This window comes from Sorex fumeus, unplaced genomic scaffold (assembly GCF_029834395.1).
Source record: "Sorex fumeus unplaced genomic scaffold, SorFum_2.1 ptg000375l, whole genome shotgun sequence".
Taxonomy (NCBI): Eukaryota; Metazoa; Chordata; class Mammalia; order Eulipotyphla; family Soricidae; genus Sorex; species Sorex fumeus.
Window position 1 is genome coordinate 1 of NW_026606431.1, and position 27,589 is coordinate 27,589.

The following is a 27,589-nucleotide window of genomic DNA, read 5'->3' on the forward strand; positions in this document are numbered from 1 at the left end:
TCTTCCTCCTCCTCCTTCCCCTTCTTCTTCTTCTTCTTCTTCTTCTTCTTCTTCTTCTTCTTCTTCTTCTTCTTCTTCTTCTTCCTCCTCCTCCTCCTCCCCCCTCCCCCTCCTTCTCCTTCTCCTCCTTCTCCTTCTCCTTCTCCTTCTCCTTCTTCTTCTTCTTCTTCTTCTTCTTCTCTTCTTCTTCTTCTTCTTCTTCTTCCTCCTCCTCCTCCTCCCCCTCCCCCTCCTTCTGCTTCTCCTCCTTCTCCTTCTCCTTCTCCTTCTCCTCCTCCTCCTCCTTCTCCTCCTCCTCCTCCTCCTCCTCCTCCTCCTCCTCCTCCTCCTCCTCCTCCTTCTTCTTCTTCTTCTTCTTCTTCTTCTTCTTCTTCTTCTTCTTCTTCTTCTTCTTCTTCCTCCTCCTCCTCCCCTCCTCCTCCTCCCCTCCTCCTCCCCCTTCCCCCCTCCTCCTCTTCTCTTCTTCTTTTCTTTTTTTTTCTTTTTGGGCCACACCCAGAGATGCTCAGGGGTTCCTTCTGGCTCTGCACTCAGGAATCACTCCTGGCAGTGCTCGTCAGACCCTTTGGGATGCTGAGGATCAAACCTGGGTTGGCCGCGTGCAAGGCAAATGCCCTTCCTGTACTATCACTCCAGCCCCTTCATATTTCTTCTTTCCTCATGTGAATGCTTTCTCAGGGGCTGAGCTGGGCTTCTCTGGAGTGATCTGAAAGGGGTTTATCCTCCGTGGTCATTGAAGAAGAGCCGTGGGGAGGTAGAATTTCTTCCCTCCCCACATGTCAAAAATGGTCTTTTCCTGTTGGTTCTTTTTCACAGAGACCCTGAGCATTTGGGACAAGGAAAGACTGAGAAACCCAAATAATTCTGTGAAAAGCGAGACCAAGATGGTCAGAGTGATCAGGTCCTGGAAAATTCTCCTGCCTTCTACTGAAGGCAACTACATATAGTTAATTTTGTTGTTAATTTTTTTTTGGGGGGGAGTGGAGTATATTTAGGCCACAGCTGGGGGTGTTGACTCCTGACTGTGCTCAGGGGTCATTCCTGGCAGGGCTCAGCTTGGTCTCGTACAAACCAAACACCCTACCTGCTGTGCTCCTGATTTCGGGGGGCCATTCCTGGCAGTGTTCAAGGTCACTCCTAGTAGTACTCAGGGGGCCAAGTGGCATCAGGGATAGAGCCAAGCCTGTCTGTGGCCCCATTGAGGAATGCGTTCCTGGGCCAAGGTCTTTCTGCCCCTTTCCCCGAGCTGAGGGAACTCCGTGGGAGTCCTCCTAAGTCAACGGGCTGTTTTCATTCCATTGTGCACCTGTCATAGAGCTCATTTACCCAAAACGCTCACCACCGTGCTGGCACACCGGTGAGGGAAGTCATTTAGAGGATTATCATTGGGAAAAAAATGTTGACTCTGGCGAAAACGGCCCATCACGTGTGCCTCTTGGGGCCAGGATCTCAGGGCCGGGGAATGTAGGAGCCGGAAGAGCAGTTTTGTTCGCTGACGAGCGTTCTGAAGGTGTGATGACAAATCGCCTAAGATGTATTTCTCTTTTCTTACCCCCCCCCCCCTTTTTGGGTCCCACCTGGCGGTGCTCAGGGCTGACTCCTGGCTCTGCACTCAGGAATCACTCCTGGCGGTACTCGGGAGATCCTATGGGATGCCAGGGATCGAACCTGGGTCGGCCACATGTAAGGCAAAAGCCCTCCTCACTGTGCTATCACTCCAGCCCATCCTTTTTATTTTTAAGTTGGTTTTTGGGTACACCTGGCTCAGCACTCAGGGATCACTCCTGGTGGTGCTCGGGGGACCCTATGGGATGCTGGGAATTGAACCTGGGTCAGCTGTGTGCAAGGCAAATGCCTTACCTGCTGTGCTATTACTTCAGTCCCTATGGATGGATCAGATATTGATCAAAGTGCTGAACTGGGTGATGGACCAGATATTATTATTATTATTATATTATTATTTGCTTTTTGGGTCCCACTTGGTGATGCTCAGGGCTGACTCCTGGCTCTGCACTCAGGGATCACTCCTGGTGGTGCTCGGGGGACCCTATGGGATGCTGGGAATTGAACCCGGGTCAGCTGTGTGCAAGGCAAACGCCCTCCCCGCTGTGCTATTACTCCAGTCCCTATGGATGGATCAGATATTGATCAAAGTGCTAAACTGGGTGATGGACCAGATATTATTATTATTGTTTTGCTTTTTGGGTCCCACCGGCGATGCTCAGGGCTGACTCCTGGCTCTGCACTCAGGAATCACTCCTGGCGGTGCTCGGGGGACCCTATGGGATGCCGGGGATTGAACCAGGGTCGACCACGTGCAAAGCAAAAGCCCTCCTCGCTGTGCTATCGCTCCAGCCTAAGATGTAAAGGTAAAAGGCCCTCCCGTTGATCATCGATTTGCTCGAGCGGGCCCAGTAATGTCTCCATTGGAGACTTTGTTGTTACTGTGTCTGGCATATCGAATACTCTCGGTAGCTTGCCGGGCTCTCCGAGAGGGGCGGAGGAATCGAACTCGGGTCGGCCATGTTGGCCGCTTGTAAGGCAAACGCCCTACCGCTGTGCTATTTTACATTACATTTTTTGGGGGGGAGAAGAGGACTACTTAGGTGGTACTGAGCCTCCCTGGAGGTTGGGGCTGGCACCACAGACTCTGGCTTCCATAGATGTGTTTGGAGATGACGGTCTTGTTCCAAACAAAAGGTGCCCCCCACAGCCGAGCACTCTGAACTGTGCTCGCAGAAGATGCCAGAATCACGACAAACAACGAGACAGGAGCCCCTGGCAGTGAAGAAGCCGAAGAAACCAGCTCCAGAGGCTAGATGCGTGGCTCGCCCGTCTCTGCTGAGATGAACACGGGTTCGAATTAGCCCAAGGCGCCACCTCAGTTCTGTGTGGCTTTTTATGTCTTTGAGTCCTGTTCATCCTTGTTGAACTTTCAAGACTGCCAAGCTGTGACGCACACAGTGCTTCTGTGGACAATGGGGTTGTGAGGCTTAGTCCCTGCTTCTGTTCTGGGGCCAACGCCCAGTGGAGTCTGGGGGGAGGGTCACTCCTGGGGGTGTTAAGGGGACAACACAGTTCAGGTCCTCCATGCTAAGCTGGCCATGCGTCTGTGCTAACCTTCCTGTATCCCTTGGGATTTTTCAGAGGAAAAGAACCCAAGGACTGTGAGAGGGGAGAGAAGAGAGAGAGGAGAAGGGCTCGGGAGGGAGAAGAGGGAGAGGAGATATTTATTTTATTTTATTTTTTGATAGTATAAGCTTTTAATGTGGATAGAAAATATTCACAATCACGATCATCCTGTTGTTCGTCGATTGTCTCGAGCAGGCACCAGTAACGTCTCCTTCTTCCTAGCCCCGAGATTTAAAAGAGCCATTTCAATGCTCTTTCAGGATTAGGAGGATGACACCCATCATTGTTACTGGTATTTGGCATATTGAATACGACACGGGAAGTTTGCCAGACTCTGCCATGCAGGCAGGATACTTTTGGTAGCCTGCCAGGTTCTCCAAAGGAAAGATAATAAGATGTCGCGTGGCCGCAAATGCGGCCACATGCTTCTGAGAGCTGGGTTTTATAGTCTCTGCGTCTTGGTTGTTGATGGGACCAACCTGGCGCTGGCAGCAGCTGGTGGGTGTGATGACTACCTACTGGAAGATGGAGGGTCTGGGTGGAGAAGGCCCAGTTCCAATCCGAGTAGGCTTGGAGACCTCAGCCCCGGGACCCGCATGCCTGGGTTCCTCTGCCAGTTCTTTCATGCATGAGGCCCGTCTGGACGTGTGGAGAGTGGTCCCAGCATGGCCGTGGCTGGCTCTGGAGGTCCTCAGCTGCTGGGACTCTGCTCGGGGCGGGGGAGAGGGAGAGAAACTAACCCTCCCCCTCCAAGCGGCCCTGGTGAGGACAGCCAGACATGGAGGCAGGAGAAAATATTATAGAAAATATTAATGACTCAGAAATGTTTCGGGTTTAAAATAAGATTATGGTTAAGTAAAAAAAGCACAGGTTCTGGGCTCTAACCAATAAAGGCAATTGAACTTGATCTCTTGTCAGTTTATCCTCTGCAAACCAGAAATAATTTTTTTTTAAATTTTTTTAATTTTGGGGTCACAATCGGAGCAATAGCACAGTGAGTAGGTCATTTGCCTTGCACGAGGCTGACCCGGTCGACCCGAGTTCGATTCCTCCGCCCCTCTCGGAGAGCCCGGCAAGCTACCGAGAGTATCTCGCCCGCACGGCAAAGCCTGGCAAGCTACCCGTGACGTATTCAATATGCCAAACACAGTATCAACAAGTCTCACAATGTAATTCGGCCCTCTTGAGGAAACTGATGAACAACGGGAGGACAGTGACAGTGACAGTGACCCGACGAAGCTCACCAGAACTCCTTTCTGAGTTCACCTTTGGATGCATTTCCCAGTGGTGCGTCCCTCGGCCATCAGAAGATCCGGAGTTATTCACGAGGGGGTAACACACGCCAGGCCAGCAGGAGGGACCCCCGCCCCCACCCCCATAGACAGTCACCATGCATCAAGCCAGGTACTCCCTAGAGAAACCTGAGGATCAGTGACCAAGGGGGGGGGTGTCATACCTGCCCCTTTTCTTCCGGGGATACTCCTTATTTCCCAGGACGGAGGGTTCTGGATGGGTGAGACCCAGCCATCCTGTTTACTTCAGTTCTCTGGTTCCATTTCTGTGAGTGATCTGCAGCACCAGGTGAGGCAGAGGGGGCTGGCAGGACCCTGGATGCCTGAGCGAGGCATGACCCCTGGCATGACCCACCCTTCAGATCTCTCTGGCGCCTCTCACATTCCATGGCAGCTGAGAGGGAGGGACCCGCAGTCCTCTTGCCCGCCTTTCAGTGGTGGCCACAGGGCTGTCCATGCATCGCAAGGCACAGAGTCTAGGGCCGCAAGAGTTTGCGGTGTCTCTTCCTCAATGTTGCAGGGAAGGTGATGGAGCAATTTTTTTTTTTTTGCTTTTGCTTTTTGGGCTACACTCGGCAATTCACAGGGCTGACTCCCGGCTCTGCACTCAGGAATCACTTCTGGAGGTGCTCAGGGGACCCTATGGGATGCTGGGGATCGAACCCGGGTTGGCCATGCGCAAGACTCAATTGATTCTTCTGTGCACGTATCACACCTCTTGCATGCCTGGGAAGTTCCGGGCCACTGGCCACCTCATCACTGACCACTTCTCCAGGACCCTCTATCTGCGGGAGGCCGTCCCGAGTGGGTCTCGCTGTGCCCACAAGCACCATCCCTGCCACTGTTTCCCTGAATTTTGCTAAAGGGTATGGGTCTTTTGTTTTGTGTTTTGGGTCACACCCGGTGATGCACAGGGGTTCCTCCTGGCTCTGCACTCAGGAATCACTTCTGGTGGTGCTTGGGGGGGCCCTGTGGGATGCTGGGACTCAAACCCGGGTTGGCCACGTGCAAGGCAAACGCCCTCCCTGCTGTGCTATCGCTCTAGCCTGGGTCATTTAGTCTTTTCTTGCCCTTCTGTTCTACCGTTGGGCCCCCTCGCACCTAACTCAGCACCCAGCACACAGGGACCCTCACATACCGGGTCTTATCCCAAGAGTTTCTTAAGTTCTTAACTGGGGTGGCGGTGGGGCTTCAGAATTTTCCCAGAAATCCTACCCCCCATTTCTGTCGCTATTGGAATGGCTAAATCTCGTGTACTTGGCCGTTGCTTGCCCACGTGGCTGCAAGGCCAAGCCAAGGAGGGCAAAAGGCGGGGTGATGCCCAGCATGTGGGATGATCCCGAGGATGGAACTTGGGGTCTCACGCCTGCAGAGAGAACGCTCCCATGAAGCGCCAGCTCTGCAGCCCCACAGGGAATTTCTACAACATTCAGGGGTGGGGCCTGATCCAAGAGCATCTTTGTGGGGTCTACTGGCTCAAGGCGGGGGTACAGCCCACCTGGGTGCCAGGTGTTCCGGTCTGGGGCGCTCTCCTGCTGTCCCCAGCGTCCCCAACCCCGGGCTCTGACTCTGGGAGGGATGGAGGGAGGGCCAGCATCCGGGTCACCGTGAAGACACCGGGGACCAGAATCTGGGTCACTGTAGAGATACCGGCTGGGCAGTGAGAGCAAGACCCGTCACAGAGCGCAGTGCACTCACGGGAGCCCCTGTGCATACCCCCAGGGCCATTTGTTACATTTCGTCCTTGAAACATTTTTTTTTTTTATTTTGAGTCACATCTGGCAATGCACAGGGGTTCCTCCTGGCTCTGCACTCAGGAATCACTCCTGGCGGTGCTCGGGGGACCCTATGGGATGCTGGGAATTGAACCCGGGTCAGCCGCGTGCAAGACAAACGCCCTCCCCGCTGTGCTACCGCTCCAGCCCCCATCCTTGAAACTTCTCGATGCCTCTTTTTATGGGGGTGGGGGGACCCAGCAGTGCTCAGGGCTGACTCCCGATTGCATTCAGGGCTCCGGGACTCTATGGGGATGCCGGGAATCGAACCCGAGTCAGCTGCGTGCAAGGCAAGCGCCCTGCCCGTTGGACTCTCAGACTGATACCCCACGGGGCCAGGGTCCGTGATCTCGGCTTCCTCCCCAGGACGAGGCTCAGAAAACAAAGGGGTGATGCTGCTGCTGTGTGAGCCTGGGCACGTGGCACCCCCCCGACCCCGACTCTCCTCCTGGGAAGTGTTGCCTGGGACCCGGGGTGATGGCAGAACGCAGGGACTTCTCTGGAAACGGCCTCCCAAAAGCTGCTGAAGGCGAGTGAGTGGGGACCACACAGGAGCATTACTTTATAAATCGGTTTATTTACAGATTTCTCCTTCTGAAAGTACATTTCGGTTAACAAATCTATTTACACAGGTGTACATGGGCACGGGCCCCCGTTATTTTACAGATCATACTTACAAGACCACACCCCAAGTCCTCCGTGCCATGGGGCACTGGGTGTGGCAGTTGGCTGAAAGCAGCCCTCTGGAGGGGCTATTTACACACACACACGCACGCACGCACGCACGCATGCACGCACTCACACGCACACAGTAAACGGGCTCGTTTTTCATGTCTGCACGGAAGTACAGTACGTACATGGAGGCGGCACCTCCCAGGGAACGCTTTGCAACGCGCTGACCCAGAAGGCTTTGCAAAGTCCGGGAGGAAAAAGCTATTAAACGTGGGTTAAAATGACAGTACCTCCTTTGACCTCAGGTGGCGGAGGGGTGGGTTTATTTTTTGTTTTGTTTTTCTTCACATTTTTATAATACAAACAGTTTACTGAGTCAGTTAGGATGATTTGTAAACATGTGAATCCCTACGATTGGTGTGAAACTTGTATCAGTGTAGTTCCTATGTTCACGCTGCTGCTTTGCTCACTAGTATCGTTAAGGTAGTAAAAGATGTGGGTTGGAACTTCTTGCAGAAAAGTTATGAGTTTCTAATGCTGTGCGAGTACACGCTTAATTCAAGTATTGCAAAAAGCTAAGGCCACTTTTTTTTTCAAGACAAGAAAGTGAATATATTTTTTTTTATCAATAGGCCACAACACTTGAAAGATAATTTCTCGGAGACCTGTAGTCAGAGAAGGAATTTTCTTTTCTTTCGAGCAAAAGAAGAAAAAAAAAAGATCACTGCTACGTGAACTCCTTTGGAACGCTTCCCACTTTCCCCTCGGCGGAAAATTCCTTGTTCGACCTGAAGAGGGACTGTGTACCCTGTACTTGAAGTCACCCAGAGTTAAGCACCCTGGACAGCAGACATCATTTTGGACGCAGAGGTGAATCCGAAGTCACTTCGGTCAGTTTTTCTCCTAACCTCTGCTAAGTGCTTCTCGGAGAGCTATTACTGCTGACACAAAGATCTTTTTCTCAGCGGAAAAATGATGATGAAAGAGTGAAAGAGGATGGGGGATGGGGAGGAAGAAGGGAGATGAGTGCGAGGGGACAAGTTAGATTCTGGTGAGAGGCGGAGCTTGGTTCAAAGGAGCCCAGTAAGACACAGTGGCCGAGTGACCATCATGTCCCTCCTGATCCCAAGACACCCATTTCCCAATGAAAATGCTAAGACAGGTGCAGACTCCAGGCTGTGGGTGGTCTCTTCTAGCAGGAAGCAAGGCTGACATAAGTCTGACGCTTCTCCTGAGCCCATGAGTCTTGGGACTCAGGCGGGTGGGGTCTGGAGGCCGGGGAAGGACGGCCGGGCTTTCCATAGTGCTTTCTGGAGAATCTGACGTCCAGACCGCCGCGCTCACAGACTCACAGGACTTTTATCCCTCCTCTATTTCTAGAACCCAAACGTTGTCCAGAGTCAAGATAAACTTTCCCTTTTCCAATGGGTTTAGTGCCAACAATAAGCCTGGAGAAAAGAACAGCTCGATCCCTATGATTATATTATCTTCCTCTCTGTTTATATAAAATATTGACAGCAGCGGTGACAGTCGGGACAACGCACTCCCACTCGTCTTTCTGTCCTCCCGACGACAGGCCGCTGAGAAGGTGCTGTTCCCCCCGGCCCGGAAAAAAGCCAGGCTCCAGGCAGCCTCTGTCCTGCTGCCTAACCACCAGGCAAACCCGGGCTTGTCCCGAGTCCACCTGCCTGTTATGGCTACGCGCCTCGCGCGCATGAGGAAAAAGCCGGGAAGCAGCCACGCTGGCCGGCCGCCCGGCCCGGCGCCTTCCCGGGACCTCGCGTGCGGTTCAGTGCTTTCCTTAGTATCAAGAGCTATCACACCAGTCACTGTGCAAAATGCAAGATTGCAATGACGACGGTTGGGGAGGGTCTCCTATGACAAGATGAAACTCAAGAGGGTGCGGATATGTGCATAGTGAAGTGGGGGGGGCGGTGGAGGAGAGAGGGGCGGCGGGGAAGGCGTGCGCATGCTCCGCGCCTCGGCCGGTGCTGGGGCTGTCCTCACGGGGATGGGAATGCCACACCCAGGGGCGCGGGTAGCCGTGAGTCCAGGGGGGTGTCTGAGATCAAGCTTGTGACCGACCTTCGGAATTAAGGCATTTACATTCGCGCCTTGGGTTAGCCACGTTCTTCTGGACCACTGGAGAAGCAGAGGGCTGGCTAGGAGGGCCAGTCGAGAGCAGGGCCGGGGGCGCGGGCAGAGGAGGCCCCGCGCGTGCACGCGTGCTGGAGTCTGATGCGGTTCCGTTCAGGGAAGCAACGGTACCAGAGGCAGAACCGAGCTCGGAGGGGCCTTCGTTCGCTTCCTCCCAGGCCCGCTGCTGTGGGTGGTCTGGAGGGAAAACGCCTCTTCTTCCACTGACCCTCGAGGGGCGCGTGAGAACCTCGGTTTCCTGTGCAAAAAGCGCGAGCCCCAGAGGCGGCAAGACAGAAGGCTGAACTGTGACAAGAAGACGCTCACTTCCGGGCGGACACACACTGTCGACCTCGCAATAATTTACCTAGCAATAAATTAAGAGAGTTGTGCAGCACACGACGGGCACAACGGGCGGTGCGTTTGTCTCGGGCGCACACGCTCCCGTCCTGCGCGCTAGTCGCAGCGTCTGGCCGGGTGGGAGAAGCGGCCGGGTTGGACTCAGTGACGGCCGATGTGACTTCTGGCCGCTTCCGCCGTCCGCGCGGGGTGGCCTGAGGTGGTCCTGAGGCTCTGGCTTTCGGTGTGCTCAGAAGTACTGGTAGAGGTTCAGAAGGACTGAGGGAAGTGCGAGGCCGGGCGAGGGCCGCAGAAGCCGCCCTGCCTGGGTCTCGATTCTTCCGGCCGTGCTCGGAAGCCTGATTTCCTTTCCGCAGCCACAGGTCAGCACTGATGTCTGCTAACCGGTTCGTCCACTGGGCGCTGGTCAACTGCGTAAGGGAGAAGATGGTCCTCAAAGAGACAGGAGGCGACTCCCGCCGCCCCCCAGCGAGTGACGCGGGCAGAGATGAGTGAACGTGTCTGCCGAGAAGCAGGGCAAGGGCTTAATACTGTCGAGAGACCAGAAGGTTACGGGGCCGGGACACTCGGATGCCATCGTCCCCGCCTCTCTCCTGACTTCCTGTGAGGGGAGGCTCCGCCCCGTCTCCGCTGAGGCTGGACTGCTGCCTGTGGCCCTCACCCGAGCTGGAATGAGGCGCAGAACCACACACTCCATGGACACCAGGGGCGCGCCCTGCCCCCCACAGCCAGTCCAGCGGACAGTCTCCAGAGGAAAAGGCTGCGCGTGCAGCCAGACTGCACTGTCCCGTGAACTCCGACCCGGAAGTCCTTCCGAACAGGGGTGAGGTCCGGCAGCACTGTGGCTCAGATGGAGACGGGGTGCGGGTCGGGGGGCAGAAAGGCCCGGGACTCACATTAGCACTCAGGGGGCGGTTTATTGGCAAACTGTCACACGAGCAGCGCCCGGCCCTGCCTGTCGCTGATGCGGTTCAGCACGTCCACTGTGTCCCGCAAGAGGCTCTCGAAGATGCCCTCGGCCAGCTGCATCTTCACGCATAGCTCGTCCTCGTCGTAGTTCACCCACTGGGCCTCCTCCTCGTGGAGCTCCTGAACCTGGGGGGCACAAGAGGGGAGAGTGCAACGTTTGTCACGGGCCAATGCTGTGGCCCTTGAGCGGGAACAAGGTGAGCCACAGGCGAGAACACGCAGCTGTTGCATTAAAGCGGTGCCATGTATGTGTGTGTGTATGTGTGTGTGTGTGTATGTGTGTGTGCGTGGGTGGAGGTGGGGGGATGTGGAGCCATAGCACAGCGTTGAGTGCATCGACCTAGCACATGGCAGACCCGGGTTCGATCCCTGGCATCCCAGAGGGACCCCGAGCACTGCCAGGAGTGATTCCTGAATGCAGAGTCGGGAGTCAGCCCTGAGCATCACTGGGTGTGGCAGTAAGAGAGACAGACAGACAGACATGGGCACGGAGTGACAGCACAGCGGGGAGGGCATTTGCCTTGCATGCGGCCAACCCAGGTTCAATCCCTGGCATCCCAAAGGGTTCCCCGAGCACCGCCAGGAGTGATTTCTGAGTGCAGAGTCAGGAGTCAGCCCTGGGCATCACTGGGTGTGGTCCAAAAAACAGCGGCATCAGGAGCTCGGGGCTGGGGAATACCCGTAGGAGGTTCCGGGTTCGATCCCCCACATCCTCCCCTGGCCACACACCCGCCTCCTGAGAGACTTGCCAGCCGGATAAATACTGAATCGTTTGTTCCCGAGAGCGCATGTGTGACAGGGAACACGGGGCCGCGTGCACTGACCAGGATGTGATCGACTCGGTCTCTCTTCTTCCTCCCAAACTTCATCATTTTCTGCCAGTCGGTTTTGTGATTGGGCTCCTTTTTCAGACTAAATAACTTGAGCACTTCCGTTGCTATGAAGTTCTGTGAAAATAAAGAGAAATGAAGGCGACATGACATGGATCACCGAGGGCCTGAAACGCAGCGCCGGTGGAAGCGATGGCCAACAGGTGCAGAGCGTTCAAAGTGCTGTCCAAATTTCCTCCACCTAGCACGCTGAGCAGTGTGGCAGATTTTTAAAAAATGTGTCAAATCCTCAAGCCGTTTATTTGACTTTTTCATACAACATCTAAAAGTAAAACACAGTGTGTGTGATCCATTCCACAAAGTTGAATGACATTTAAAAGGTTTTAAGAAAATACAATTAATATTTGATTACCTTTTGCTACTTGTACCTATGCAGGGTGGGTGGTTCTCCTCTGGAAAGGGCCAGCCTGTACACATGTGTTTTTTTTTTTTTTGGGGGGGGGGGGGTGGTCCCAGCAGTGCTCAGGGCTTACTCCTGGCTCTGTGCTCAGGGGTCACTTTTGGCAGGTATCAGGGGACCCTTCGTGGGCCAGGGATCAAATCCGGGTTGGCTACATCCAAGGCAAGCACCTTACTTACTACTCTATCTCTCCAGCCCTATTTCTAGAATATTACACTGATCTCTAAATTACCAAAGACTCACCTCAAACTTCCATGTGTAGAAATTGTCTGATTACTTCCTAATTTTTTCTTAAAATAAAATCGCAAAAAATAAAATAATAAAATTTCTTACATGTGAAACGGGAAATGACTATTTGAGAGGCTGAGAGTGAAGCAGACCATCTACCTTACTGCCCCCATGACCGAGTAATGGTCAGCCGCCCCACACAGGAGGGATGGCTCTAAGGTCAGCATGCAGGCCACGTGTGGGGAGCAGGGGTTCAGTCCCCGGCACCTCACCCAGAGAAAAACCAAAGTCAAAAGAAAATAAGGACATACTCTCTAGCTTGGCTCGCAATTTACCATTTTTTCCCCCTTTTTTTTTATTTGGGTCATACCCAGCGATGCTCAGAGCTGACCCTATGGGATGCTGGGAATCGAACCCGGGTCTGCCGCGTGCCAGGTCAACGCCCTCCCCACTGTGCTATCGCTCCAGCCCCTCGTAAAATTTACCTTGATCTCATCTAGGCTGTTGGGATTTTTCACACGCCGGAAATAACTCGAGTTGACCCTGGACGGCTTCATCCACACGGGTTGGTTCAAGTTGGGATCTTCGGCGAAGATTTCCTCAAAAATCTCTCGTGTGAGATCAAAAACCGCCTTGAGAGAGAAACAGGGAAACAAAGCCCAGGGCTGAGAATGCGCGGGCCGGGCGCAGGGGAAGTTCCACCGACGAGCCGAGCTCCGGGCTGCACGCCTACCTGTTTGTAGACCCTCTTACTCGTGCTCTCGAGGTCCAGACTGTTGCTGGTCCCGCCCAGCAGCTTTGCAGGGACGCTGATGGTGTGCAGAGCGTCCCCTGCCTCTCGGCGCTTCCAGAGTTCTTCCGCGGCGCCGTGGACGAGGAGCTCGACCTCCTGGGCAGTGTGCGGCACGGCCAGCAGCACTTCACAGGCCTGCGGGGCGGCTCTCTTGGCCTCGGCCATCAGGGGGACGATGGTTTCTTCCGCCTTGTTCTTCTGGATCTTGTGAGAAGAGCTCAGACCGAAGTCCTCCTCGAACCAATCCTGGTCGTCCCCTAAGACGCTGAGGAACTCCCGACTGACCTCGAGCTCGGCAAGTCTCTTAGCAAGCTCTTCCTGTCCACTGGCGCCGAACACCGGACTCTCCTGGAGATACGGAACCCGCCCGAACAGCACTGGTTAGTGACCTCAGGCCCACCGACACTTGGAGACAAAGCAGAGGCGCACCTGGGTAGTCGGGACTTTAGAAGCAAACGAGGAAGCTGGGGGCCTCCCAAGGGACCACGTAAGAATAAGCCCGTTCCGTGGAGTCGGCTTGTAGGAGCCTTCTAACGGGAAGTTTTATAAAATCTTTGATTCCTCCCACCTTTTTGAATCAACATCAGTCTGGTGTTGAAGGACTGTCTGGATTCTGGGAGCTGGGAACCAGACCGGAAGTTCCTCACCTTTGGTCATCGTCTGGCTCAAGTCACTCACGATCGTGACTTTGGCTCAAGTGCTCAGGAGCAACGGAAACAAGCGCATGGTCTGGAGCACATAAGGTCAGAGCACACACATTCCACCTTTACCGGAATCCACACCCCAGCTGGTGATCTCTGCTGGACAGCCATGACTGAGGTGTTACAGAGACAAAGAACTGGGGGGCTGGGAATCGCTGGGATGGGCCGTGGGCTCCATCTGCCCAGAGACGCTGAAAGGGCATGGAAGCCGTGAGTGGGGACTGTCCCCCCAGCAGTGACCTGCAACATTTGTGACAGCCTCACAGTGACCTAACAGAGAGCGATTATGCTTCGGACAAAAGCAGCAGCGAGGAGGGCTTTAAAAACTAGGACCGCGGTCTCTCCCTAACAAGCATGTCATACACATGCACGGATGTGTGTGCACATACTAGAGCTCTTGGGGGGGGGGGGGTGATGGATTTAACACGTGCTCAAAAGAGGAGGCAAGGACATGTTTTTTTTTGGGGATACTTACGGGCCGGGGATAGAGATCGGGCGAGGACACCTCTTCTTTCTCATCTTCCAGTTCAGACCGCAAGTAGCACTCTGGGACGGCAGGTGGCCGTGTGTCCAGACTCGGGGTTCGGTCCGGAGACGGGGCTCCTCCCTGCTCATCCTCGAGCAACTCCTGGTTGCTGAGCTGGATTTTCTCCTGCCGAGCTCTGTGGATCTGCTGCAGCTGGTTGACTGTGTCCTTGACGAAAACTTCCAGCAAGCTCTCGGTCAGCAGGCTGACGGTCTCCACCTGCTTCTTCGAGGACGACCGGATCTGGGCCTCCAAGTGGTCCTTTTCTCTTGCCAACAGGTCCAGAAGGGGGGTGGGCGGCTTCTCCGAGACGGCCGCGGCAGACCCCTGCTCCTGTCCCGTCAGCCGCTCGCTCAGCTCCTCAGAGAAGGTCCTGTCCAGCGTCTCGTCGCCTGCACCGGAGCTCCTCTCGGTGGCATCTGAGAGATCTCTGCTTTCCTTTGAGGAAGCCAGTGATGTCACTGACGGTTCCCGGTCGACGCTGGAGTCCGACCCCAACTGAATGTCCTGTCCCTTCTTGTCTGACTCTGCTTTAAAGCTTTTATCTCCTGAGGTGTCTGCTTCCTGCGTCCCGGGAAGAAACTTCTCGGAAAGAGCCTCAATCGCATCCTTTTCTCGCTCAAGCTGGGGACCCTGTTTGGCTTTCTCTTCCTCATCGCCGTATCGCTCCTGTTCATCGGAGTAAGCGTCTTCCTCTTGCGGTGCGCCCGCGTGGTCGTCTAGGCTTTCCGGAAGGCGCGAGATTTTCTGAGGGGGGGCGAAGATCCCGTGCTTCTCCTTGCACACGAAGTAGACGATGCCGTCGTAGGTGCCGTTGTTATTCCCCTCAGGCTTGTCCAACTCGACGCCGGCCCAGACGCCTTCGGCGAAACTCGTCTCGCCTTTGAACCGCAGTGTGCCCGGCTGAACGTTGCCGATCAGTACCCGGTCCCCAAGGCGGAGGCCGAGCAGCTCCTCGGGGGCCGAGTCCTTCGCCGGGGCCAGGGGTCCGGTCACCTCCGGGCCGGGCCCGACGTCGCTGCGCTCCTCGCTCTTCATCAGCTCGGTTGGGGACTTGAGCTCCAGCAGCCGCCCGGAGTGGACGCTGCTGGGGGCCGAGAGGCTCTTGCCGCTGAGGCACTCGCTGATCTCATCGTCGCTGCCGAAGCTCGTGGCACTGCTCCCGGAGCTCCGGGTCGACGGGGACCGCTCTCGGCAAGACGCGGTGTCCCTCTGCAGCGTGAGCACGGGGGACGCTGCCACGTCACCTCCGCACGACCCGGCCGTGATTTCTTTCTTGAAAGAGGACGCTTCAAAGTCTTCCGAGTAGGATGTCTCTCTCGGAGCAAGAAGATGCTCTGAGAAGGGGGAGTCTCCTTCCGACGGGACGCCTGGACTCGGGTCCATCCCATCTTGGGGCTCTTTCTGATGGAGACGGTTAATGACCAACCGAATCAGGTTGTTCTGCATGTCCAGAGACTCTGAGGAAAGATCTTCCTTGGGAAGAACTGCCGACGAATGTCCTTGTTTTGTGTCTAGTTTCACTAAGACGTCAGACTCCTCGGACGGCTTCGAACGGGTACTTCCGGTGGCGCTCTCTTCTGAGTCCACGAGACCCACATCTGGTACGTCTGACTTCTGACTCGAAGTTTCTTCGGCCTTGATATCAGACACATCCAGAATTCGACTGGGCACATTTAAGTCCTTGAGTACCTCAGGGAGGTTTTCAAGAGAAGCCCCAGGGTCTGCCCTGGTTTTCCTGGAGGATCTGAGAATTGGAGATGAAGTCTGAAAATGCTCTTCTGTTCGGCTGTCCAATTCAACCATTCTCTTTGCAGAGCCAGACAGAGACTTTTCTGATGACGATCTCTCCGTATCTGTCCCGGCAACATCTTAAAGGAAAAAACAGTATTTGATCACTGTTCTTCGCTGTCTGGAATCAAAGCTTACAAAATCTCAAACAGAATCTTAGAAAGATCTCGGAACAACAATCTCTCTTGTTTGAAACAGAAGGTGAGTTCTCCTTTAAGAGAATATACTTGTAGCTATGATAAATAGAACATTCAAATGAATGAAAACTTTTGAGTTTGAAATAATTTTTTTAGGGGGGTCCACACCTGGCTCTGTGTTCAGGGATCACTCCAGGTGGTCCTCAGAGAAACATACGTGATGCCTAGAATCAAACGGGTTGGCCGCATGCAAATAAGCGTCCTACCCACTAGACTACCCCTCTGGCTCCTGAAATAATTCTTTAAGCACTGTCTTATAAAATGAAGAAAGCGAATCTGAGTTCATGGAGAGACTGATTTTCACGACCGATCATTTTTGGGGGGATATGTGGGGGTTTACTCCTAGCAATGCTCAGGGGTTACTCCTGGCTCTGTGCTCAGGAATCACTCCTGACAGTGCTCTGGTGACTCTATGGGATACTGAGGATTGAACCCAGGTTGGCCGTGTACAAGGCAAGTGCCCTCCTTGCTGTGCTATCGCTCCAGACCCTGATTAGCTGATACTAAGACATGCTGATGATACTGATGAGTCATTTTAGTCTGTTTTTTTGGTCTCAGTTTCTATCGTATTCTCAGGACAATAAAGAGGCAGGAATGCGTAGGCATCACAGAAATCCTTTGAGGAAGGAGGCCTGTCGTTTTCTGTTTACTTACCGACTTGTTCAGAAACAGACCCCAGGGATCCTCTGGAACGTTCTGACTCTGTCAGTGGCTTCCAAGTCTTTGCTGTCTCCGATCTGGGGGGAAATGGATGGACAGAAGCTCACGGTTTTGCTGGCAGCTACTGACATGGCACACGAAGCGGAGACTCTGAGGTCCCTTCTATGGGACGCCTTCTAGCCCTGCACCTTGCTGTATTCATGCAGTGCTAGGGACCCCTTGGTGTCGTGCACAGGCCAGGCAGTATTCGGCCATGTGAACTGTCTCCCTGGTTACTGCTGGGCTCTGTTTTATTCTGGCCTTGGGGCAATGACTGGTGGGGTTCAGGGGACCAGCGACACACTCAGCCCTGTGACCTGGGGCTGGCCCTGCTAGGTTCTTCCACTGAGACCAACGGATCAAGCATGGATGTTTTCTGTTGAAAAAAGATGCTTTCTTTTTTCAGGTTTTCAGGCCACACGCAGCCAATTGCTCCTGGCTCTGTGCTCATGAATCCCTCCTGGTGGGGCAAGGGGGACCATATGGGGCGCTGGGGATTGAACCCGGCCCGGTTCTGGGTCCAGCGTGTGCAAGGCAAATAAATGCTCTCCCTGTTATATTATTTCTCCGGCCGGGCATGAATGTTCTTGATTCTTTCTACCTACACACTTTTATCTATATTCCGTCACCCTAACTGTCTTTTCTCCAATCTGCAAGGACTGATATGCCAAATACCAGTAACAATGATGGGTCTCATTCTCCTAAAGAGCCTTGAATATAACCTCAGGGCTAGGATGAAGGAGACGTTACTGGGGCCTGCTCGAGGCAATCGACAAATAACAGGATGATTTGTGATTTGTGACTGATTTGCAAGGACTGAAAGCCAAGGCTCTAAAACAAGTCCAAAGTGAACTGCTTAAGCAACAGCTTCCACTCAAGACTCCAAACCGCAGCCTGGCTCGCCGTCTAACCAACCCCCCCCCCCCTTCTCCGATAATCTCTAGCCCTTGAATCTGGAGATTTCCTTCCTCGTTTATCAGCTCGCCTTAAACAAACGGCCTACATCCTGCTCCAGTCGCCCCTGCCCCAGCTCAACTACCACCCTCTTCCCCTTGCATCTGCAGATTCACCATCCTTATTTTCTTGCCTTCTCTTCACTTTCACTGATACTCGGTTCGGAGTCTCGGTTTGGAGTCCAGCCTCCTTGAAACTGCTCTAAAGAACGCTGCTTCCTCCTATGGAGCCTATGGCCCCCTCCCTGCCTCCTGGGGTGCACGGCCTCCCGGGCTAATGCTGAGACCCATAGCTCCTCCCCTTCTCTCTGGGTACACAGTTTTCCAGGCTGATGCTGTGAGACTCAGGGCTCCAACCACTAGGTAGACGGACAGAGAGATCAACCCTGGTATTTCCTTTTGGCTAATGCCACTCAGATGACCCACAGGGATCTGACATACTAAAGCCAAAACTAGTCACCCTTTTTTTTTTTTCTTTTTTTGCTTTATAGGTCATACCTGGCAATGCACAGGGGTTTCTCCTGGCTCATGCACTCAGGAATTACTCCTGGCACTGTTTGGGGGACCCTATGGAATACTGGGAATTGAACCCGGGTCGGCCGCGTGCAAGGCAAACGCCCCATCTGCTGTGCTATCACTCCAGCCCAAAACTAGACACTTTCAGTGAAAGAAATGGTTTTCCACTAAGATCTCCAGGACTCTGACTCTGCCCGCTCATAAGAGACACTCGAAGTTTTCCTCAATTCCCTCTAGCCTGCTCAGGAGTCAGCTGCTCAGATCTTCCTAAAAGCCACCGAGTCCCTGTTCTTGAAAGTTTCCAGAAAGAACTCTCTAAACTCATGCCAGGTTATGTCATTCTCTGGTCAAAATCCTTCAGGGGCTTGGTTAATAAAACTCTAAAACCATTCAGCAGTACATAGTACATCATGTAAAAACAAGTTTAGAGCCTCCAACGAAGAGGACACGAAGGCTTAGCCTAATGACCTCAGGAGGCTTATCAGCTTTGATGCTGGCGATTTTGAGGTAGTAGGTATGAGGTGATTTAAACTTTTATCTTTTTATCGCTTCCTCCACCAATATTCTGAAAACAAGAGCAACTGTAACAACTAAGGCATAGTCTGTATGTATGGACGTTTCTGTTCTAAGTCTTCTACCCCTCACCACCATTAGTCATGTCCTCCTAATATTCCTGCTTTGTAGGAATCTAAATACTGATTTAAAATGGGAGCAGAGTGGGCCAGAGACTTGCTAGAGAACTTGCTTTGAAGTCAAGATTCTTTCAGGGATACTAATGAATCAAAATGAACTTTTGTAATAAACACCCCTGCTTCTGAACTAAAAAATCTTCAAAGGGTTGGCAGTTTCTAAAAATTAAAAGAGTAAACAGATTTCTCAGAATCTGGCTTCTACGGCAGACTGGCACACATTCAAAAGAACAGGAACAACCAGTGCTGGCGCGGATGTGGGAGAAAGGGACCCACTCACTGCTGGCGGAAATGCCAACCGGGCCAGCCCTTTGGGAAAACAATATGGGCATTCGGCCAAAACCCTAGAAATCAAGCTTCCACACGACCCAGCAATATTGCTCTGGGAATCTACCCTGGGCCCAACGCCACACAGCAGAAATACCATCTGCACCCCTACGTTCACTGCAGCACTATTCACAGTAGCCAGAACCTGGGGATCCCCCAGCACCCGAGAACAGATGAGTGGACACAGAATTTGGTTTCTGTTTATCTTCCGCTCCCTTGAGCCAGTCTTAAGTATCCAGTTTCTAGGACACGTCAAGCTCTTTATCGCTTGTGGTCACTCCCAAAGGCCCTTACCTCGGGAATGTCCCCATTCCCAGGCCCACTCTTGCTTCCAGGTCCCAACCAGGCTGCAAGTTCGCAATTCTGGTACTTGCATTTATTAGAGCATCCTATTCGGGCCCTTCCGAGCCCCACAGCTGATGACTAGGGGGCTCTGCTCCTGTTCTCAGACACAAAGGTGGACTCAGTGTCTTACTAGTATAAACGATGGCATATATACAAATAGATATTTTTCTCAAGATAGGTTTCCAGAAGAAAATCAAAGTGAAAAAGTGTAGACTGCATGAGAACTCTGAAACAACGCCAAGCTCGTTCCAAGGGTCTATACAATGCATGGTGTCACTGTCTTCAATACTGGGCCCTACTCAGTACCTGCTCTGTTTCAGGGTTTCAGGATTCAAAATAGACTTTTTAATGTGTACCTCATTATAAATTTGATTTATATCCTACATAACAATTTCACTTTAGCAATTCTAGAGATACCAGTTGATATTTGCACTTCTGTATTTTCAGTCTGATAATAGACAAGCTTTGTAAGGGCGAAACTGACGCCATGACAGGCAGCAGAAATCAGCAAAATTAGCTAGGCCTCGGGTTCCCTTACAGAACAAAAACAGTCTCAGTGTCCCAGCAATGAAACAATGTGTAACTAGCCAACCTGAACCCACCTGGGAAAGTTCCTGGGCCCAGCAAGTGGGCTCAATCAATCACTATGCCCCAGTCAAAATGCCCCAGAAATTGCCTTTTGTTAACCCTAGAAGAACGAGCAGCTTATGTAACCATGAACTGTTACTGGAAACTTGTTTAACTATTGCCTGACCGTGTTACCCTAAACACTTGCCAAAACACCTTTCTTTGGTAACTAAGTAAGATTTCTTTCTGAAACAATAAGGCATGTACTGCTTATACAATCAAACCCTATACAAACTGCTTGCTGCCTGAAGTCGGGGTCGCTACCAAGAGACCACTCTGTGGGTGAGACAGTTGACAGTTGACCTCAGTATACTGGAATAAAACTCCTACTGCTTTTGCATTACCGAGCTTGTGTTTCTGTCTGTCCCGCCGCTTGGGAACCAAAAGCTTTCTTTCTTTCTCTCTTTTTTTTTGGTTTTGTTGACAAGCAAAATCTAGGCAAGTCATCAAAAAATGTGTACCTGTGCAGTGGAAGGGGCTTGATCTTGGGTTTCTCGGAAGCGGTGGAGAGCGTTTTAATCTGAGGCTTGGCGGTTGGTGACGTTTCCAAATCGCGATTAAGCTCAGCTTCAGTTTTCTTGATGAATTCGTCATACGACTAAGTCAGAAAAATCAGAGCATCACAATGCGGAATATTTTACAAAGTACTTTAAATGATACAACAGCGTATTTTATGACAAAATATTCAGATGGTAAAGAAAGAATAAAGATCTTTCACCCAGCTCCCGTAGAGCTTAGAAAATGGTTACGCCATGTTCTTGAAATGGTCTCAATATAAGCAGGACCTATGCCCGCAATTCCGCCCAGTCTGTCTCAGGCTATCACTGCAACCCCGACCAGTTTATCTAACACATAACTGCAACCCTGTCCAGTCTGTCTAACACATCACTGCAATTCTGCCCCGTCTGTCTTAGACTATCACTGCAACCCTGCCCAGTCTAACACATCACTGCAATCTCACCCAGTGTGTCTCAGACTATCACTGCAATCCCATCCAGTCTGTCTCCAACTATCACTGCAATCCCACCCAGTGTGTCTCAGACTAATACTGCAACCCTGCCCAGTCTAACACATCACTGCAATCCTGCTTAGTCTGTCTCAGACTATCACTGCAAGTCCACCCAGTCTAACACATCACTACAATCCCACCCAGTCTGTCTCAGACTATTTATTACTGCAACCCCGCTCAGTGTCTGGCTCAGACTACCACTGCTATCCTGGTATCAACTGGGAAATTGTCCCGTTTCAATCCACAGGAGGTTAATACATATGAAATGGGAAGTTTGCTCTGTGACAGGCGACTTCTCTAGGTAATTACAGTTATATATCATAAATATCATTTATTATAAAAGTATATAAGACATACTTATATATATGTTTATGCCATACAATAGGAAGAATGGCAATAACTAAGTATATCTTTAATTACACTCTGAACATTTTGTGGTCCCTTTACGATGGTCTGCCCACCAGCGTTTCAATGAGAGTCGTACCAGATGGTAAGGACTTGGGAATACAGAGGGAAGAGTATGCTGGGAGCAGGAAAGTTCAGAAGTACAAAACAAGATTTCAAGTTGCTAGTTATGCTAAAGCAAACTGAACCGGTTTATAATCCTAACTGGAATGAAACCGAAGGAATGCCCTCCACCTGTTCTCTCTTGCTCCAGCTTCTGGGCTAACTCCACCACCACTACTGGAGACTATTCCTATTAGCACGGCATTGAAGTCATTATGTACGAAGCAGGGGTCAATCTAGACTACAGAATGAATGCACACACAGACGCCTGTCAATCATTAGGCGTTTCCCCCCTAGGCTAAGGCCCTCCCTTCCCACTCTCCCTTCCATCACATTATCTTGCTCTGATAAAGTAACTAATTTTTCCTTTTGTTTTGGGGCCACACCTGGTGATCTCAGGGGTTACTCCTCACTCTGTGCTCACTCCTGGCAGTGCTCAGGAGACCTTATTGGGTGCTGGGGATCAAACCTGGGCCAGCTGTGTGCAAGGCAAACACCCTCCCCACTGTGCTCCAGCCCTGATACAGTAACTTTCGGCCTTTAAATATATACTAGAGTCTGGGGCAGAATCAGGCAGGCTGTTGGGGCCTGAGAGAAAAACCATGTAAACAGTGATTATTCTGTTACACTAACTTCTGGGGAATGATTCTGCTGGGGAAAAAAAGTCTCAATCTGCAATAATCCCAACAGCTGGAATTATAGATCTCCCAGTTCTGTGACTGAGAGGGCATAAGCACCCATAGGCCTGATATTTGTTATTTTAAAAAGACCCTTCCTTTAAATTATTTTAAAAATTCTTTTTTTTTTTTTTGGTTTTTGGGTCACACCCAGTGATGCTCAGGGCTGACCCCTGGCTCTGCATTCAGGAATCACTCCTGGAGGTGCGTGGGGGACCCTATGGGATGTCGGGGATCGAACCTGGGTTGGCCGCATGCAAGGCCAACACCCTCCCTGCTGTGCTATTGCTCTGTCCCCTATTTTAAAAATCCTTGATATGACGGTATTCAATGTTTTAAGTGAGATTTTTTTACTTAGAGAAGCTCAGCTTGCTGAAGAATGGGGTACAAGGGGGCACCAGATAACACGATCCCCGAATTCATGCCCTTCCGAGCCCCAGCCCTGCGCCCAGTCTGACCTCCAGCTGTTTGATCAGGCTGGCCTCCTGGGCTCTCAGCCTCTCCTTCTGCCTCTTTTTCTGCTCCTGCTTCAGCTGCTCTACCACAGACTTCCTTTTCCGCAGCTCATCCTTGAGGGCTCGGATCCGACCTTCGATGTCACTCTGGTCAGAGGCAGTTTCTGGAAGAGACCCCAAATCCCTAACTCACTCGCAATGCAAGAAGAGTGTAAACTCAGTGACCTAGTACTGGAAAGCAGCGGCCAAAAGCTCCATTTAAATAAAGTCGATCTCACACTGCAGAGGAAGAAATTTGCATTTCTGGGGAAAAAAAATGTATTGGCGATTTGTAACTCTCCTTTCCTGTATTCTTTTGAAAGAGTGAATTTGCTTTTACTTTCCAACTACGCTATCTGAAGCTGCAAATGAGTTTCCAGAGAGCCTGCTTCGGTAAGGTAAGTAGCTGGAAACGTACAAGTTCAAGGTCAGTGAAAGCTGTGAAACAGGTCACGCTTTAAGAAACTGTTTCCGGGTGAAAGAACGACACCTGGCCCACCACTCATTGGATATTAAAGGTTAATATCCGAGATCAATGCACCCAAGAGACGCAGAAACTTCCTAAAGAGGACATAGGAATGACCATGAAGGAACCGGCAGAGGAACCCAGGTGTGCGGGACCCGGGGCTGAGATCTCCAAGCCTGCTCGGTTCGGGACTGGGCCTCCTCCACCCAGATCCCCCCATCTTCCAGTAGCTAGACAGTTACACCCACAAACTGCGGTGTAATCCCATCAACGGCCAGGATTCAGAGACTATTAAACCAAGCTACCGGAAACGACGTCTTATTCTCTAGTTCTTGCTCTCAGAGAACCTGGAAGGCTGCTGAGAGTATCATGCCCCCAAATATGCCTGACTGGAAACACCTGTAAAGGTGATTAGAGGCTGCTCCAAAAACCTCCATCCCTTAGAGAACCCAGCAAGCTACCGAGAGTATCCCGCCCACATGGCAGAGCCTGGCAAGCTCCCCGTGGCGTACTCGATATGCCAAAAACTGCAACAAGGATGGTCCTCATTCCCCTGACCCTGAAAGAGACCCCAATATTCCATCGGGCTACACTAGCACGTGACAGGGATGAATGGAGACGTTACTGGCGCTCGCTTGAGCAAATCGATGAACAACGAGGTGATAGTGATAGTGATAAATGACCAAGAGGTATCTCGAAAAGTGCTCTGCATCGCTCATCGTCATAGAAATGCAAAGCAAGACGAGAACGAGAGATGAACGCACGGCAGAGGGACTGGCACATATCACAAAGCACAAAACGAGAGCTGGCCGGGATGCGCACTCACGGCTGGAAGACAGTGTGGATGTTTCTCAAAAAGCAAAACCGAAAAGTCGCATTTCCATTTGACCCAGCACGTTCACTTCTTGGCACCTGCCCTTAAGGGCCCTAAAGACACTTGCACCCCCGGGTCCACTGCGGCATTATTCATGGTGAGCAAAAGCTGGATACCACCCACGTGCCCAAGAACAGATGACTTCTGGGAGGCAACTCAGCCGCCATCGCTTGGCTTAAGAAGTATTCAACACAGACACACAAAAGAATCCTGGAACTGAGCAGCTCGCTGCAGAGATGGCGCCGACTTTAAGCCAGGCTGACTTCACCAGGTGCCTCAGACCCTAGCAGGCATCATCCCTCCACCTGCCCCCTAAGAATCCCGGCAGCCGCCAACTTCCAGAACCCAATGAGAGGTGCAGGTACGTGGGTTCAAACTCCAAGCCTCAAGGGACAGAGAATGAGCCGGTCCTTCTCATCACCTCGTCCCAACGAGAGGTGCAGGTACGTGGGTTCAAACTCCAGGCCTCAAGGGATAGAGGATGGGCTGGTCCTTCTCATCACTCGTCCCTGTGGGACCCTGGAGGTCACGCCCACAAACTGCCTCTGGCTGCTACTGAAGCTTTTGAAGGGCCATGATCCAGAGACACGCACGAAAGAATCTCAGAACTAAGCAGCTCGCTGGAGAGATTTCCTCAGATCTTAATTATCTAAAATTTCAGAATGCCAGGAGTGCACGACGACTATTCTTGTGACCGCATGACATCTTATGCTATTCATAACAAGCAATGCAAAATAAATGATCTAGCATCTGCCTTTTCAGCAGGTTTGAGCGGTGGCAGAAAAATTCAAAATAATGGTGGTGGGAAGGTGTAAGGGTGGATGGACTGGTGTCAAAATATTGCATGGAATCCATTATTGCAAACAACTATAAAATAAACTTAAATTTTTTTTAAAAGACATTTTCAATACGCAAAAGTGAAAAACGAGCTAAGTCTGTCGGTGAAAAGTCAAGCAGTGTGTGATGTAAGGGGGATACCTCGACAGAGACTGCACGGGAGAGAAGTCAGATGCAGCATGGAGCACCCCCGCCCCGCCCCGCCCCCTCGCTTACCGGACTGTGTCACGGACAGAGACTCGTCGGACCAGCTGGGAGAATGCTGGTGGGACCTGGAGGGCAGGCGGCCTTGGCTGCCATTCCGATGGCTCCCTTTGCTGGACTCCTGCTTTGACACAGACGTGCAGCTTTTGGGAGGTGACTGTTGGAACAGAAAAGCACAGGACAGCTGTTCTGTGACACGGGCTTCACGGCCTAGAGAAAATTCCAGTCCCCGAGGCTGGAGAGACAGTCCAGGCCTGAGGGGCGCTGACCACTTGGATCCAAGGCAACCTGCAGTCCTTCGAGCACCACCGGGTGCAGTCCTGGAGGGGGCCGGGGTATACCCAGCACTGCGGGGCCTGAGCAGTGCTGAATTCAGGTTGTCAACATTGCCAGGAGGGGAACTCCAGGAGACCCCAGCCCCTCACAGGGGGCTTACAAAACTCTCTTTTTTGTGGGGGAGGGTGTCAGACCCGGCAATGCTCACGGCTGACTCCTGACTCTGTGCTCAGGGGTCACTCCTGATAGGGCTCGCAGGACCATGGGATGCCGGGTATCGGTGCACAATCTCTCCAGCCCAGTTTTCAATCATTCTGACATAAGGAGTAAGATGCAAAAGTTGGCAGACTACATCAAAGGTCTGCCTCGATGATTTGTAAAGGGACATAAAGTCAGAAAATGCGTAAGTTAGGGGCTGGAGCAATAGCACAGCGGGGAGGGCGTTTGCCTTGCACGCAGTCGACCTAGGTTCGATTCCCAGCATCCCATAGGTCCCCTGAGCACCGCCAGGAGTGATTCCTGAGTGCTTGAACCAGGACTAACTCCTGTGCATCGCTGGGTGTGACCCCCCCCCCAAAAAAAAGCGTAAGTTAAATAAACCTTTTTTTTCCCGATTGAAACTCAACATTTTAATATCTTTAGAGTAAAACAATGAAAAGGAAAATGAAAGCAAATTACTATGAACAACTTTATGAAAATAAAATTAAAAAGAAAAAGAAAACAAGAATGGTAGTCATAATCAGAAAAACCCTTACTCTTACTCTTAAGGTCCTATCACTGACCTCTGCCCCCTTGCCAACCACTAGTCCCCCCCACCACCACCACCACCACTTAAGTCTCTTTTGGGTTTGATTTGGCATGTTGGCATGGGGTTTGAGCCACACCAGGCAGTGCTCAAGGCTTACTCCTGGCTCTCAGGAATTACTCCTGGTGGGGCTTGTGGGAGATCATATGTGGGGCTGGGGATAAAACCAGGGTCAGCTCCGTGTAAGGCCAGCACCCCCCCTGCTTGCTACACTATCTGATGGGCCCTCTCTCAGGTCTTTAAGACTAAGCTCCCTCAGCTCAGTGCCTGGCACCTCAGAGCAAAAGCTCCCTGTCCCTGGAATATCTCCGCATGTCTGGGGGAGAAATAAAATGCGAATAATAAACCTGGAGCTATCACACAGCAGTTTATTCTCTTTAACTCTACAGAAAAGTTCTCCTTCATAATTTAAAACAATATTAAATGTGGGGTTGCTTCAATATCCACTTGGCTGCTTTAACGCTTTCCTCCCTTCAGACCAATACCCCCAGGTGGAACCGCTGTGTCATACAGTAATTCTCCACCAAGGAGGAACAGATTGAGCAAATCTGATGTAGGGCTGGGGACGGGCAGTGGCTGAGCCATTGTTTTGCATGTGTGGGGCGCTGGGTTCGATCTCGGGCACTGCAAACACGTGAAGGTGCCGGATGGGTCCAGGAGACAGTTCTGAAGGTGGGCAAGGCTCTGAGCTTGATGTCTGCCCCCCTGTGTCCCCACCTGAGCACTGAGGGGCTCAGCCATGGGGGTCTGAGAAGCTGGATCCAAGCACCAGCGCCTCCCCAGGCCAGGGCATCGAACCAGGCACCTGGTCCAGAGAGCCATTCTGAGTGCCAAGGAGAGATGAGATCTTATTAGAAAATCACTTCAGAATATTCTAGTTTTTATCTCCTTGATTTTTCTGCAAGAAAACAGTAACAATAACAACACCACCATTTTTTTTTTTTGGCGAGGAAAAAAAAGGCCATTCTATCAGATGGAGGCTATTCTGAATCTCAATAACAAATTCAATGACTTCCCACGAAGTCATAAACTAGTACGACTGTGTTCAAAGGCAGAGCTCAGTTGTGAATTCCTGGAAAGCAAGAATCATGCCACAATCATCTATTCCATAAATGGCTTATTACGTACAACTATGAATTCACTACTGTAGAATTTAACTAGCGTCTTTTTTCTATTTTATTTATCTTTTTCTTTTCGGGTCACACCTGGTGATGCTCAGGGGTTGCTCCTGGCTTTGCACTCCAGAATCACTCCTGGCAGTGCTCAGGGGACCATATGGGATGTTGGGAATCGAACCCGGGTCGGCTGCATGCAAGGCCAATGCCCTACCTGCTATGCTATCACTCCAGTCCCAACTGGCGTCTTTTTCTAAACTTAAAAACTGTTTTCAGGCCTGAGACTTAGCTCCAAGCCGCTCCTACC

General features: G+C 51.8%; 1 protein-coding gene across 1 annotated transcript; it reads right to left on the reverse strand.

Moving 5' to 3' along the window:
* Positions 1 to 7,575: 7,575 nt before the first annotated feature.
* Positions 7,576 to 25,321, reverse strand: LOC130019020 (centrosome-associated protein 350-like; the record flags this gene model as incomplete). The annotated part of the gene is made up of 9 exons (XM_056109645.1): positions 7,576 to 10,462; positions 11,161 to 11,283; positions 12,340 to 12,486; positions 12,588 to 12,995; positions 13,824 to 15,745; positions 16,517 to 16,599; positions 20,480 to 20,616; positions 22,670 to 22,830; positions 25,099 to 25,321. Coding segments are annotated over 9 exons (3,369 nt in total), but the record flags the coding sequence as incomplete, so codon positions are not given.
* Between the last annotated feature and the right edge of the window lie 2,268 nt (positions 25,322 to 27,589).